Source organism: Idiotropiscis lumnitzeri, chromosome 17 (assembly GCF_059441095.1).
Source record: "Idiotropiscis lumnitzeri isolate Australia: NSW breed Sydney's pygmy pipehorse chromosome 17, RoL_Ilum_1.0, whole genome shotgun sequence".
Classification (NCBI taxonomy): domain Eukaryota; kingdom Metazoa; phylum Chordata; class Actinopteri; order Syngnathiformes; family Syngnathidae; genus Idiotropiscis; species Idiotropiscis lumnitzeri.
The window spans coordinates 10,919,029-10,934,356 of NC_142407.1; the positions used below are offsets into that span (position 1 = coordinate 10,919,029).

Genomic DNA, 15,328 nt, shown 5'->3' on the forward strand with positions numbered 1-15,328 from the left:
ATGGTGACTGCAGGACCGTGCGCTATTCAAACGCACACGCTTTACCATTATCTGATATATACACATATAGAACCCAGTGAGAAACCATTGAGTTAATGTGCAAACTAGGAGTAAAAAGCAGACACGTGCTCATTAAATTGAACTTTGCATTCGTCTTTCATAGTCTTTTATTACCATCCTTATCAGCTTCAAACGTGGAAATTCCTCAGCGTACTAAATAGCAACAAAACACACAACTAGGCAGTTGTGAAAATAAAGACATTCACATTAAAACAAATCTGAAAAATACATTGATAGCAACTCGGCTTACAGTATTTCACAGAATATTTTCTTCTCCCGAAAGGGGTTCTCTGAGGAAGGTACGGGGGTCACCAGGGGGTCATCTTTGGCATGAGTTTCACAATAGGCCATCAGATCCGCTGCAGCTTTGGAAACCTGGGATAAGCATAAAATTATCGGTTAGAAAACTGGGCTCTTCAGAAAAAGTGTGTGTGTTCATTTTCTTTTCATATTAAATAAATTGAGTACAGGACAAACAAGTCCAAGTGGCATGTAATTTATGATGAAGTCATTTCTATGCTGACACATTTCTTCTGTCATTTTGCTTTGTACCGCCATTAAGTACACATACCATCATCCTCTCTATGTTGACCTCAAGCTTTAATTGCTCGACCGTCTTCCGCGCATACGCAATCTTGGCCATGTTGTTGGACATCCTGCTGCTCCTTTGCCTGCAGTAAACATGCATGAAGAAATGTAGTGTGGCAATTTTACACAGAGCAAACGACAGCGTGTGCGTGCGTTTCGGCGACTCATAATTGAAGGCAACTGGGCCGTGAGTTTTGAGTCTGTTTCAATTTGCTCATTAATTCTTCGCCTTGGGTCTCAGCTGCGCGTGTCGCAGCGAGGGTCTCAGAGGAGCAGGGCAAGGGAGGGCAGAGCTGCTCCCCTGATGGGCGCAAAATGAGACTGTAAATACATCTAACATTAACATGTTTATGTTGGACAAAATTGAGCTGCTGTTTAGCAGTGATATATATATATATATATATATATATATATATATATATATATGGTTCAGTACACATGATTATATGATTATATGATTCATCTTATCCCCCCCATATCGCACAAACAACAACATTGTTTTTTATATCTACTTTTCTTCAATCAGTGTTAGCAAAATTAGTAAAATAATTTATAAATCAGATTTACTTCAGTAAATGTTCAATAAGGACTCTAATATACGTGTATACATATATGAGGTACTGCCTTTCTTGAAGATGTTTTAAACGACCTGAAGTCAAATACAAAAAGTGGATATTTCTCCTTTGCCAAAATTGAAACAAATGCCAAACATCACTCACCGTGAGACGCTCTTTAGCTGAGAAGTGCGCTTGAGTCCTGAGCAGCAACTCGCAGCATCAAATGAAGTGTGATTAATGGCAAAGATGAGGAGCGAAGCCTCAACAGGTTCCCTCCTCCTATTAATTAGCGCTGGTTCAGCTCCCAGCGTGGGCTCGGCGCAGAGGTGCAAGGCAGCATGCGGTGCTGCACCGACTGACATATATGACATTAGGACATCGCATTGGATGAACGGAACCCTGATGGGCTGTTCTCATGAAAAGCATATTTTCACTGTACGTCCATTCATTTTTCTGTAACTGCTTATCGTATTCAAGGTGACGCTGAGCTGGAACCGATCCAAGTTGGCTTCCACACTTGGCAATGATCGCCCGTCAAACGGAGCGCGCACAACCATTCACATTGGCGGTGAGTGGGAAATGAACCTACACCGCCTGATCGGAAGTCAGTCTCCTTACAAGCATGTGCATTATTTATGAAATTGCCGCACATAATGGCTTTTCGCTACACGCACCGGCCACATTAGGTGCACCTGCACAATTTTAACGCGACCTAATAGAAAATGTCTACAATTGATTAATTCGAACTAAAAATTACAATCACAATAATAACTACGTTTGGAAATGAATATGCCTGACTGTGCGGATGACGATAAATTGACTGATGCAGTTTTTCCCATCGAGTTATCTTATCAGTTATTACACAAAGCACCAAGGGGGGCAAAGTGGCAGTGTTGTGGCGTTAAATGTCAGGTGGCTCCTTAACATTGGTTTCCCACTAATCATTGGACTCTCTCAGCGGAAGAGCTCAGACGGCAAATGTTTAACTGTGTCCCAACAAGGACCTCAAAATTCCGTGTGATAAGCCCATGGTGTATTTATTTAAAGTTGATCATGTCCTTTCAAATACTGTTCTAGGTAATATTCAATAGGCATCAAAGTTAATATTGTGGACAATTAAAACATCCATCCATCCATTATCTGATCCGCTTCTCCTCACAAGGGTCGCGAGCGTGCTGGAGCCTATCCCAGCTTCGGGCACCATGCTGAGGTGTTCCAACGACAGGAGAGCCTGAGGACGACTCAGGACATGCTGGGAGAGACCATGTCTCCCGGCTGGCCTGGGAACGCCTGAGGATCCCTCTGGAAGAGCTAGAAGACGTGGCTGGGGAGAGGGAAGTCTGCTAAAGCTGCTGCCTCTGTGACCCGACCCCAGATAAGCGGCAGATAATGGATGGATGGAATGACTCTGTTGGTATGTGTGCAAATGTTTTTGTCACAAAAAAAAAAAGACCTCAGGATGTCCGTAGTCTGCTTCATTTTCATGAAGACTGTGAATCTTATGTAAACACCAAAAGTCATTGTGATAGTGACCCGTAATTATTTGAGGTTCTTCGCATTTATGAAGTGGTATCAGTATCCCAATTGAGTGGTTATGTAAAGTGACACTAAATTATTTGCATTTAGTTACTTTGTCACGAGGCTTGTGTTGGTCCAATACTTTGCACGCATTGATCATGAAAAGGGTTATTTTAATTCATCTTTTGAAGTGAGCTAGCATAGCAACAGACACCGCTTTGTGTGTGCGTGCGTGCGCGCGCCCGCCACCATCATTGAGTGCCAGTCTTAGTGGGCGTGCACACGGCACACAGCATGTAGCTAGCTACTTTTAAATGATAAATGACGACGGTGACTCGTACGAACACTTAGCCTTCTTTTCTCCTCTTGTCTGACCGCTTGGTCCCAAACGTGGACCGAGTCGGGCTTCGAATCAAGCCGGGACGCCTCCCGGACTGAAGCAAATGCAGCAGCATTGGTGACGGAGCGACTTGATGTTGAAGTTAACGCTAAGCTAAGGCGCACAATACGAGGATGGGGCGCGCGAGCTAACGTCAACGAGGAAAACCTAACGGAGTGTTCACATTTTTTTTTTTTTGTTAAGGTAACCGGCACGCTTGTGATTTGTTTCCTCGTTCACGTGTCGCGTCATAATAATCCAAGTGGTATTAACTGGGGCGGTTTGCGTGTGGCAGGATGTGCGGCGTGAGGGGATGACAGGAAGATGGCAAACGGCGTTGGAAGTGAGTAATGTCGACGCACGGGAGATGTTGCTGTGACTTGCTATGTGCTAGCGGAATGAGTGAGCGGCTTTGGCTTTTATTATTATTTTTGTGGGGGGGGACGGTGGGAGGCGCAAAGTTTAGTTGCACCGCCGCTCAACCTGCAGGTCTCTCCAGCTGACATCTGTTTACAGACACTTCAGCTGGACACACTCTCTTTCTGTATGACCATGTGTGTGTGCGCGCGCTGCTACTCAGCAGTGCAGCGAGTACAAAGGATTTGGATTTTGCAGGTTGAGTTAGCATGCAGAAAAGACAGGCCTGGAAATGGCAGTACTTTACTCTTTTTAACACGAATATTCAGGTTTATCATGAGCTGGGACAACAAAGTCTTTTTTTTTGTCATGTGCAGAACACAAGCTGCTTGTGATTGGCCCGACAGAAGCATGGTCACTCCGGGAGAAGCTGTGTTTGGCCACATCGGTCATGAAGAGTGGAGACCAGAACTGGTACTTAACCGTAATTCTATGCACTTCATCCCACAGGTGTTAACCTCGAGCCCTGCGGGCTAGATCCAACTGTACGCTTAATTTTTTTAGTATGTGACAATCAAATGCTGCGGCAACTATGTAATACTGTATGAGGGTGTGATTATTACGGTTCCCTAAACGTATGTGCTGTGCATCAAGAATGTGTTTTTGCGTCATTATGTCATGGATTTAAGAAGTTCTTGAGAAGTGGCTGAACCTGACCTTGGAATATTCACACCTTACATCTGTGCAGGGTTTCCGTCAGTCGAGCCATCAAACCATTTGCGGAACCCGGGCGGCCACCTGACTGGTTCTCTCAAAAGGTACGATGTGTCCTCAATGTCCTTCGCTGCAGAAAAAAATATGTAATGCACTATTTACCATTGACTCCACTTCTGTTCACAGCACTGTGCCTCAAAGTATTCCGAGCTACTGGAAAACACTGAAGCCCCGAAGTGAGCGATTGAAACCGAGCATGTATTGCAGGAAAAACAATATGACACCTGGATGACTGCATTTCCCTACGCAGCGAGGTTTCACTGCCATTGCGTGTTTACAGGAGGAAGCGAGGCGAGAAGGGGGAGGTGGTTGAGACAGTGGGGGATGTGATCGTACGCAGGCTGACGGCTCAGAGGATCGATGAATTAAAAAAGTTGATCAAACGAACCCAAGAGGAGCACAGGTACGCAAACATACCTTTGGTGGTGGTGTAAAGCTCACCACTGGCTTGTTGTTTCAATCTTTAACATTTATTTTATTTCTTTTACAAAGCACACCAATTTGTTATCATAAAACACGAAATAATAGGACATCGACATGTTATTAATTCCAACCCTGTTTGCAACCTGTAGGACACTAAAGAGAGAGTCGGAACTTATTCAAGCTGGTCATCTCGACTCCAAACTGGATGAATTATGGAAGGAAATTCAGCGGTAAGATGCTGTTCTGCCAAAGATCAAATTGTGCCTTCATAAAGTTGATATACTGCTCTGTTTTAATTAATGAATAAATTGTAAACACTCCTGCACACAGCAAATGTTAAGTGCATATAAATGTATTGTGTCGGGTAGGAAACAGAAACTTGAAGAGGAGGAAGCCGAGTTGAAAAGAAAAGTCACAGATGCTGCCTATCAGGGTATCGCCTTTACTGCGTACATAAAGCTATCGACTGTTTGTGATGGTGCCGCTAATAAGACACAAATCCTAACGCTGCTCCTCTCTCTTTCAGCCAGACAGGTAGCAAAGAACACACCTCGGCGTGTGGCAGGCGCCACCATGCATTCGCCAACGGGTTGCAACTCAACCAATCTGGAGTTCCGATCAGGCGACCCTCTCCCTCACTTGCATCCCGATTTTTCATCCACGAAAGATGTAAGTTCTAAAGTCTGTTTATACAGCGGCGTGTGTTCCGAACTGAAAACATTAAAGCGGTGGTATGGCTTCATCCTACCTGACGTTTCTGATTCCTTCCCTTCCTGTTTTGTAGGCCTCAGGATGTGTCAGGTTGATGTCATTTGCCGACTCTTCCGGCCCCGCTAACGAGAACTCGCCGCTCGGTGATGACCCCACCCAGAAGAAGCTCCTGGCCCAGAGAGGAACACCGCCTCCGTCGCCACTTCTCTCTGAGCTCCTGAAGAAAGGCAACATCTTGGCCACGACATCCAGATTGGTAGGCTGAACATGTGCGAATGAACAACGCAAATTGATTTCATCAATTGTACCGGAAGCAAAAAGTACGTCTGCGTTTATGCGTCAGACTGGAGAGCGTGACGCGTCCGCTGGTAATATGACTGCAGCGCATGACTTGCAGTTGACTCTGCCCTTCTCACCAGCATCAGGTAAAATACTTCCTGGACATTTGAGATGCTACACCTGTGCAATCTTTGCATCTTAAATTTTCTTTAGTGTATAAAAACTTGTTCACTAATCGCTTTGTCGTAAATATTGTCCAATGTCCCTTCCGCTTTTGTGTTGATGTTGCTGGTACCTCCAATGACAGGCGCTCCAATGTTGTCTCGACTTCTGGAGGCGGGACCCACGCACTTCTCAGCCCAGTTAGGCTTCATGGTCAGCACAGATTCGACATCCGGCACCACCCCTGCTCCAGTGAAATCTGCTGCTTCAGCATGTTCAGGTCTCAAACTCTTATATGCACAACTCTGAAATTAGCTGGCAAATTTCAGTGTCGTAATCTGTGGCACTATTAAAGGAACAAGGGATGGTCACCAGGTTATAAATGTATGCATTACAGTTGTATACTACTGGAAACTTGCAACCACAATAATAACATTGTTATATCAATATCGCTAATTGGCATTACACACAACTTTCATACTTAATAACAGCTGCATGCATCGACATTTTTTTTAAATGGACCGAATTACAGCTATTTTATGTGGCTCATTTTCCGCACCGTGATGTGTCACTCATTTGCAGAGGTGGATGTGATTGCGCCATCTGCGTCCTTTGGGTGCCAGCCTGCCCCCGCAGGTGTGAAAGTGTCTGAGCTGAGTGAGGAGGATGTGACAGTTTCCTACATGGCAGATGAACTGGATCTGAAGACGGTCGGGGACATCATCGCCATCATTGAGGACAAGGTGCTGATTGTTGACTTGTATCCAACGCTCATTGGGCGCTCAACCTTTGGCTCACATCAGTGCAATGAACCTAATTGGATAAAATGGAACGACCTTTGTGAAAATTCAGGAGAACTGCCATGTACAATTAAAAGAGCCATTTCTCTTCTACCTTTTTCTACAGGCTGCAGATGCTTTGGATGCGGCTGCAGTCGAGGCTGCTCTTTTTCTGTGCGAAGAGAACGGCCACACACTTCCCGGTGCCTGGCAGGCTGACCCGTTCCATACCCAGGAACCCCCCGGGGTTTCTCAGTCGTCATCTCTCCACTGTAGCCCAACAAAGACTCAAGCAGACGAGTTAGAAGTCCAGGGCCAAACTTCAGCTGAGCTCTCCTCTGCGTGCAGTAGTCAAGATAACTGTGATGTGGCAACCCCAGTGGGACGGAGCGGCCTTCCACCGACCTCCTCATCCTCATGCAATTCCAGGAGTTTTGTGCACTGCCACAGCGGAGCACCTGCACAGCCCGAGGCCATGACAGACGCAGAGCACCGTAAAAGCCACATGTCTACGGAAGAGCGATGGGCGCAGCAAAGATCTGAAACTACCGGTCTGGGTAAGCACACGCATGGATATTGTAGAAATACATTTTGTGGTCTCACCCGCTTTTCAGCATGCAGTGATAAAGCGCTTGTATTTGATCTCATTAGCATGTGCAGGCAAACCTCATGCAGTATATTACTTTCTTTTTTTTTCTTTCAGAATCAGTGTTAGAGTTCCCCGTGACAGAAGGACATGTAAAGGAGGTAGACCGCATCAAACATGTCCTAGTACCGCCAGTGTGTTGTTGTGCTGGAGGCAATGTTTTTGCATTATCTCCTGCATTCGCCATCTTTGCAGGATATAAAGGACGAGAGTGAAGTAAGCGTCGATAGTAAAGAAAGCGCCTCAGGGACAAATGCGGACAATGAAGTCAACGGGCCAGAAGACGACGACGATGAAGATGATGACGATGACGAGGAAGGAGAAGGCGATGGCGGCGAAGGGTTCTCGTCGGAGGCTGACGGCGAGATGGAGATGGAGCGCGTGGCCAGCGAGAGCGAGGACGCGTGCAGCCTCCACACCGCTTCGTCATCTCTGCAGCTCCACACCACGGCCGACTCCATCCCCAGCAGCCCTGCATCGTCACAGTTGTAAGTGGGAAAGTATTTTTTTTCATGAATTCTTTTCCCATTTGTGTCGAGTTACAAGTTGCATTGTGTCATGCAGGTTCTGCTAGCTCGCAGCTAAACGTTGTTTGCCCCGAGTCTCGATTTTCATGACTGATTCTGACGTAACTTTCTTGTGTAGCTCTTTGTGCAGTGAGGACCTGGAGGCTCTTCAGGCTCACAAAATATGGAAGAAGGCCATTATGTTGGTTTGGCGTGCTGCTGCCAATCACAGGTAAGACTAGCAAGTATCTTTGTAATGGATGCTTTAAATCTATGAGCCAATATATTGCAAATTGACCAGTACTGATCGAGGTTCCACTGTGCAAATATAAAGATACTGTAGATCGATTTTGTTTCTTTATTTCTCATGCAATGAACACAATAAAAAAGCAGATCTCCAATTATTCTTTTTCATTGCCCTGGCCAATAACAAATGACATTTTCCTTCATCTGTTTTCCTCCGGCACACCTTTCTGAATTGTGCTTCTTTGATATTTCACACTTCGCTCTTCTCTTTTATGGGACTACTTGTAGGTATGCAAATGTCTTCCTGCAGCCGGTGACAGATGAAATTGCACCAGGATATCATAGCATTGTGCAAAGGTAAGCGTGACCTTTCCGAAGTGTGAGTGGACTCGAGTTCAACTCGCTGGCTTCCCCCGCACCTACCTTGGGGTGATTACGTGCCTTTGTGATACATCAGCTATATAAATAGTTGGTGGTGTTCACAAAGCGATCATTAAAACACTAAACACACTGACCTGAACTGATTTGTCCAGATGTTTACGTTGGTGAGATCTGAGCTCAAGTGTTGTGTCCCTGTGCAGGCCGATGGACCTGGCAACCATCAAGAAGAACATCGAAAGCGGTTCCATGCGAACCACGGCCGAGTTCCAGCGGGACATCATGCTGATGTTTCAGAATGCCGTCATGTACAACAGTCTGGATCACGATGTGTACCACATGGCCGTGGAGATGCAGCGTGACGTCCTGGAGCAGATCCAGCAGTTCCTAGCCACCCAGCTCATCATGGAGACGTCCGAGTCTGGTATCAGCGCCAAGGGCCTGAGGGGACGTGAGGGGTTGCGACGGCAGGACTCCACAGACAAGGTGCATCGCTAGAGACATTTAGAGGTTACTTATCCCAAACTGGGATTACAGTTTTGATGCCAGTTATGTAATGCATGTTCTTCGACTAGGCAGAAGCCACCAAAACACTCCCATTGTCTTCAAATTAGCAATGCTGAAAATGGCCTCATCGCCACAAAGCAAATGTTTTAATGTAGTTCTACCCATAGTTGTTTCATTAGTTCATTTGAATCGCGGTTCTGATTTACTTTTGCTTCTCACAGGACGCCTTCTCCATGTCCTCTCCTGCTTTTCTGCTGTCTCTATTTGTAAGTACACAAAACAAAAAATAGACAACATAGACTCAGGGAACAGGACAAGCGTTCAATTACTGGGAAAAAAAATACTCTTACAGGATCTAAATCAAACATTGTGCTTTTACAAAGATAAGAAAAATAATGCGCAATTTTTTATTCAAATGATTAGGGCGAGTAAACGAGAGCTTTAAGTGTTGCTATTGAATCACAGTTAAATCATACTCACAATTTCATTTTCTGCCCGTGCAGGATGGAGGCACCAGAGGGCGTCGCTGTGCCATAGAAGCTGACCTCAAAATGAAGAAGTGAACAAAAGCAGGCAGAATAATTTGAGTCTGACACTGTAAGTGAAAAGTGTTAATACTTTCAAGACTTAATTTATAAAGACCCCCACCCCAACTGCGTCGTGTGCAGCGTAATCCCCAACTTGCTCTCTGTATTCCAACGAGTTGCAGACCGCGACATGGGGAAGCTCCTATCTTGCAGAAATGGATTATGTGTAATCCCAGATTACAAAAGGGGATTCCGAAAGAGTGGGTCAAAGCCCGTGATAGTTGCACATCACTCATAGCCTGCTCACAGGCAAGAACATCAGGTTGTATAAGTGTCTATAAAGCCTCAAAAATCAACTAATCCTACAGGCAGCCTCTGCGTCTGGTCCACATTAGTGAGGCGGACGCTCATAAATGCACTACAGTATACGTAAAGACAATGTGTGAAACCAGAGGCCAAAGACTCTGATTTGCTTGACTTTTTTTGGGGGGGGCTGGTGTTAACTTATGAAAAGCATTAAGGGGAAAACAATTTTTTTCCCCCTCATTTTAACAACCTTTAAATAATTTTAAATGTATATTTTGTGGTTGTTTTGCGCATACCTACCTATATTTTAAGTGAAACAGTACTGTGGTAACCTCACTGTGTTTTGTGGCTGTAATAATAATGGAAACTATACTTTCAAACAATAAACTCATGTTTGGCTTGTATACTTCTTGTGAATTGTTCTTTCACCTGGTCTGGCTAAATGAATTAATGGCACAGATCTGTTCAAATCGCCGACAAAGTTTACCTTCAGAGTGATCAAATTTTGATGCATCCAGAATCAAAACCACAGAAACACAAACAAGACTTGAGTCACAAAACAGTCCATTTTACTTTTAATTTTCTGCTATCTTTGTTTGAAAAATGGCTAACGCCAACTAGAGTTTTATGATTCGAAGTAAATGTGTTGTTCATGACATTGACTCGATCAATGGGGTCAGTCATTAACTGAAAATATGCCGCTAAAATATGTACCAAAACAATCTTTAAAGTAGGGTGCATGCAACATGAACACGATAGAACAGTGTTAAATAACAAAAGTGCTTGAGATGAACCTGAACATGTCACCCGAAACTAAGGCGACACGGCACCAACGTAAATCCTCACGTGTAAGGTCATGTCCATGTTTGTCATTTCAAATGTCCATTTTGGCTTGGAAAAACGGGCAATCTTGAACAGCACTTCCAAGATCAACAACCGTTGAAAGTCATCACAAAGCAATCATTTGTTGCGTTTAAAACAGCCATGATGATGGATCCAATATAAAAGCAGTGACGGGGGAAGCTCCATATTGTTTGATAAAGCATTGTGTAAAAAAAAAATAAAGTCACAGTTTCTTTGTATTTGTCTGATTTGTTTTGATTTTAAATAAATAAGTGAGTAATAAATCAATTTCACGGTACAACAGTTCTGAAATGTTTCAAATGAATCATTATTCAAGTCGCTGTAGCAAATTTGTAAATTAAATACACTTACTTTGGCAAGTCAGAAAAATAAATAAATCAAAGCACGTGGACATAAAAGTAGCTTAATACAATGACCACAGACCGCGACCATTTCTAGAATAAAAAAAAAAAGTCAAAAAGGGGCGAAGTGCTGTGGCCACCATAGCAGCTGACATGCAAACTTGTACTTCCGACCATCCCGAAGGAGAGAAGGCACATTTTCTTCCCCAACTCTGCTGCATGATTCTCGCCAACTTGGCCCGCGTGTATCAATGACCTCAAAAATCATACACATAATCATAATATACCGGAGTGTGGCTCCTCTTTAAACAAACCGTCCTTCATTTGCCTCGCTGACGTCCAACCAGTCTGTGCAGCTTGTCACAGTTGTCCAGCCTCATGGACTCGGCCTTCTGCTTTAGACGATCGTCTCGGTACAGCTGCCCCAGATTCATCAAGTCCGACTCTGAGCGGGACAGGTTTTTCACGCGTCAAACAAATATTTGGGGGAACACAGATCATCACCAGACATTGCTGTTGTCTCACTCTGCTGCTTCTCCTTCCAACAGCTGCTTTGCAAGTGCTCGATGTAGTCGCTCTCTATCGTCTTCTCCAGCTCGTCCAGGGCGCTGCCGCGGTATTCCTTCTCAAAACCTTTATCCACGTAGTACGGCACGCCCATGTGCTGCGTTTCTCGAGAAACCACCAGGCCCATGCTCCTGCAAGCACGCAAGCCCGTGAGTGGTCGTCGCCCACCTTCAAATGTGAACAACGGCTCTCCTGCACACTCACGGCTTATAGAAGAGGCTGTAAGGCGGGTTGGTGGCCATCATTTGAGTGAACACCGAGATGAGAATCAGCACCAGAACAGGGAGAAGCTGCAGCAGAGCTGTGAAGGTGTTCTGTGTCCACACCACAACACGGTGAGTAGGTGTGTGCTTTTACCGCAGTGTGCAGCGCGCAACGCTTTCAAGATAGACACTCATCACGTGGCGCAAAGACACGGTCTTTTTTCCCAAGCATGTCATCGAACAGATTACATTTGTGAGTTACTGACTTGGCTCGGGTTGTCCTCTGCCACGTCCTCGCGTCTCTCGTAAGCTCGTCGTCGACGAGGCTGGTAGAACTGAGAGTAGGAGGCTCCCTGGTTGGTGTACACGTGAATGTTTCCTGGGGAGGAGACAACGGCATGTCTTAAAACATCCAATCTTTGAGGAAAAGGTCGACGGTCACCGTCATGGGACACACCCACCTGTGGGGAAACGTCCTCCGAAGAAAATGTTAAAGAGCTCCTCGGGAGAAATGTCCGCCTCAAAGTCTCGGTGGAAGTTTCGGTAGTGGCGGTGGTGCGTGGTGTGTTGGGGTGCGCTCTCCGCTGCCGGTTGATCGCCATACTGATCGTACTGCCGCCGCTTCTCCGGATTGCTCAGCACGGCGTACGCGTTGCCTATTGCTGGGGGAAGGACAACTATGTTGAGGCTGACTTCTTGTATGCATTGGCCTATATTGACTCAAAGGTTCAAGTATTCTGGTGCTGAAAGAAATGTTACGGTACTTGATTTAAAAAAAAAAAAAAAAAAAGCAATTAAATGACAATTGGATTGGGAGACTGCAAACAAGAGCACTAAACTAGCACAAACCTCCACCAAGGCTTAAACATTTATCATCCTTGAAATTAATTATTCAAATACAAGCTAGATTCTTAATAGCTAAAAATAGGCCAGGTTTCTTCCAGATCCAGAATTTGTCATAGCCCAAAGTAAGAAAATGTATTGAGCTCTTAGATTTGATTGACCTTTTTCCCTGATATTGAGACTCAGAGGATTTATTTCCTCCATAAGATGTTTATTTTGACGCACCATACTCCACTCACGAATGCAATAAATAAGAATTACAAAAATTATGGTTGAGTAGAAACAGCAGTGCGGGGTCCTATCTACGTCTCCCGGGGATCAGGAAGTCATGCGAGATAATGGTTTATGAATTAGTGCCAGCCCCTCCTTTCCGTCTCTCTGTGATTGCATTATTATTCCGTGTCATCAGTTTTATCGAAACATCAAACGTGTGTGTGTTCTGTGTTGTTTTAGATGTTTGAAAGCTGCACGTGTCGTCCGCTCTACCTTTGAAAGCATCTGTGGCTCCCGGAGCAAAGTTCTTGTCAGGGTGAAACTTGAGGGCCAGCTTTCTGTACGCCTTCTTCAGATCTTCATCGTTCGAATCCTTGGCAACACCAAGAATCTCATAGAAGTCTCTGCAGTTCTTAATCCTGCAATGACATTGTGGACGTTCAAATACAAACTCTCATTTTGCAGATGTTGAATATCACAAGAGCATAAGGGCGATCTCGGTACCTGAGGACACCCTGACGCTGATCTTCTGTGTAGCTCTTCCTGTCATCGGCGCCCACGTGACTTTTCTCGGCGCTTCCACAGTCCTCATCTCGCCAGCCTCTGGGCGGGGGCACGTGGGTCGCTTCCGGAGCAGCGTTGCTTCCATTTTTGACTATGGCGTCAATCAGCACTACAGTTGGTAGTATTCAGAGGAGGGAGAAAACACAGAGAGTGATGGGTGTGTTGAGTCTCGATCATCCTCGTCAAACTATCCCGTAAAAGTTTAATCATGGCAACAGGAAACTTCTTGGCTGACGACAACAACAAAAATCATGTGCATTCATCCATTACTTTTGTGCACAACAGTAATGCAATATAATCCAGTGATTAACATTAGAAAACTCTTAGGGCAAACCACCAAGCAAAAATGTCACAAAAATATATATAAAATGCAATAATGATCTGGCCTCAATTCAAACACTCACAAATATAAGTAGTGTGAAATCTGGCCAGGAACCCAAGATGTAATATGGAGTATGAATGGCAACAGGGCAATGCACATGTTAATTGCACCTTCTGCCATATTGGGGAAGAGCTTCACTATATGTTATTACCATTGAAAGACAAACAGAAAATACACTATTTCTAGTAGGTAGACGATGTTACCGGCGTCACATTTAATTCATATTCACTTATCACTTACTAGGAAAACGAATAGCTATGCCACCAGTCATCTGTCTAGAAAAATATCCACATTTCAGCCTACAAGAGGTCTTGTGCAAGTTCATGAGTGTAGACAAAGAAAATTATTTAAGACCATTTGTTGTGGCAATTTATGCTATTAATCAAAATGTATTACTGCATTACTTAAACTGATGGGCAACATTCAATTTGCACACGTACTAATTTTTTAAATTGAATGTTTATTCTCTGATTTAAAAACGAATAAATCAAGGTACTCAATAATTATTGAATTCTTGAGTATTTTTTATTTTTATAGAATCTGTACTCGCTCTTACTCAGGTCATTAGAGTACAGTGTTTGGCAACTCTGTCCAACTGTTTACATTCATGTGTGAGTGGCAAAATGTACGACTTCATGCACAATTATTTGTCATGCAATCGAAAATGCCGAAGAGGTGTCTACACAGCAGTGAAGTTAAACAGCTTAGTCATGTCGGTTACTATATAAAGCAGTTGCAGCAAAAGATGCACGTCGGACAAAAATAAAACATTCTAATTAGGTAACATTACATGAGCATTAATGGTCCAGCATGAGTCTTGGCTTGTTCCATGCGCGGCTGCTTATGTTACCTCTAGCGCGGGTGCTCGGGTAGACATTCTGGGCTTCATAGAGCAGCTGCAGCGCTCGGTCCTTCCGTCCCGACCGTAACAACAGCTTCGCCTTCTCTATCAGTCGGTCCGCTTCGTCTTTGTCCATTAGTTGTTTTCCGGTCTCTTCTAATGTGCCAAAAGCGTCACACACCGTGCAAGCCGGTGGCACTGCACCTTGATAGCCACTTAGCTTCGCTGACTGACAGCTACGTAATGTTGGCTCGCAGGCTATTTAGCTAACTAGCAAGCTAACTAGTTAGCTTCAAGCTGGCACAGGTTTGACTCGAATCGACCGGTCGACAGCCCGCGAAAGGACGCGAGACATATTTTTTTGTTGTTGACTAGCGATAAGAATTAAATAAACCGTCCAACTTAAAAAAAAAAAAGTCAGGCAGTTTAATGTCAGTTTGCACCTGCTAATCTTGGAGTGACAGTCGGTGAACGGCTGGCGTGTCGTGACGTCACTTCCGGTAATGAATTTTTTTCCTATCACATATATGTAGTATAGTTTTTAAAATTTTATTTTAAGCATATTTTTAAACATTTTTCTTTTTTTTAAAACCGAGAATTTTCTACTGTATATATTTTTACTGGGATGCTTCCAGATACATACATATTAGGGCTGTCAAAATTAAAGCATTAACTCAGGTGATTCATCCATTTTTTTTTAACTCAGTTAAATATTTTAACTCAATTAACTCAGTTTGATTTACTTAAAAAAATATTTGCATTCTTTGCAATTATTGCACCATTTCTGATAAAGCACAAAACCTGGTT

The 15,328-nt window shown here is 44.1% G+C and overlaps 3 protein-coding genes and 1 long non-coding RNA gene across 4 annotated transcripts; 1 reads left to right on the forward strand and 3 right to left on the reverse strand.

Annotated features, from left to right (window-relative positions):
- Positions 1-149: 149 nt before the first annotated feature.
- gng8 (guanine nucleotide binding protein (G protein), gamma 8) lies at positions 150-3,280 on the reverse strand. The gene is made up of 3 exons (XM_088279178.1): positions 1,368-3,280; positions 632-731; positions 150-435 (listed from the first exon to the last, which is right to left on the reverse strand). The coding sequence occupies exons 1-3, from the start codon at positions 1,574-1,576 to the stop codon at positions 307-309; spliced, it is 438 nt and encodes a 145-aa protein (XP_088135304.1). The 5' UTR covers positions 1,577-3,280; the 3' UTR covers positions 150-306.
- On the forward strand, positions 2,741-10,107 carry LOC148320214 (bromodomain-containing protein 8-like). The gene is made up of 21 exons (XM_088279176.1): positions 2,741-3,306; positions 3,398-3,445; positions 3,837-3,933; positions 4,208-4,277; positions 4,360-4,409; positions 4,514-4,636; positions 4,806-4,886; positions 5,025-5,089; positions 5,183-5,325; positions 5,441-5,623; positions 5,711-5,792; positions 5,954-6,088; positions 6,391-6,551; positions 6,715-7,144; positions 7,291-7,334; positions 7,429-7,721; positions 7,879-7,971; positions 8,274-8,342; positions 8,567-8,849; positions 9,092-9,136; positions 9,374-10,107. The coding sequence occupies exons 2-21, from the start codon at positions 3,427-3,429 to the stop codon at positions 9,431-9,433; spliced, it is 2,526 nt and encodes an 841-aa protein (XP_088135302.1). The 5' UTR covers positions 2,741-3,306; positions 3,398-3,426; the 3' UTR covers positions 9,434-10,107.
- On the reverse strand, positions 5,980-7,702 carry LOC148320215 (uncharacterized). The gene is made up of 3 exons (XR_015839569.1): positions 6,703-7,702; positions 6,368-6,621; positions 5,980-6,154 (listed from the first exon to the last, which is right to left on the reverse strand). It is a non-coding gene; the product is annotated as an uncharacterized LOC148320215 (long non-coding RNA).
- A 154-nt stretch (positions 10,108-10,261) lies between the features above and the next one.
- Positions 10,262-15,006, reverse strand: dnajc18 (DnaJ (Hsp40) homolog, subfamily C, member 18). Its single transcript, XM_088279177.1, has 8 exons — positions 14,531-15,006; positions 13,239-13,407; positions 13,008-13,153; positions 12,140-12,340; positions 11,945-12,057; positions 11,680-11,789; positions 11,434-11,606; positions 10,262-11,353 (listed from the first exon to the last, which is right to left on the reverse strand). Exons 1-8 carry the CDS (start codon positions 14,655-14,657, stop codon positions 11,229-11,231), a joined length of 1,164 nt encoding a protein of 387 aa, XP_088135303.1. The 5' UTR covers positions 14,658-15,006; the 3' UTR covers positions 10,262-11,228.
- Between the last annotated feature and the right edge of the window lie 322 nt (positions 15,007-15,328).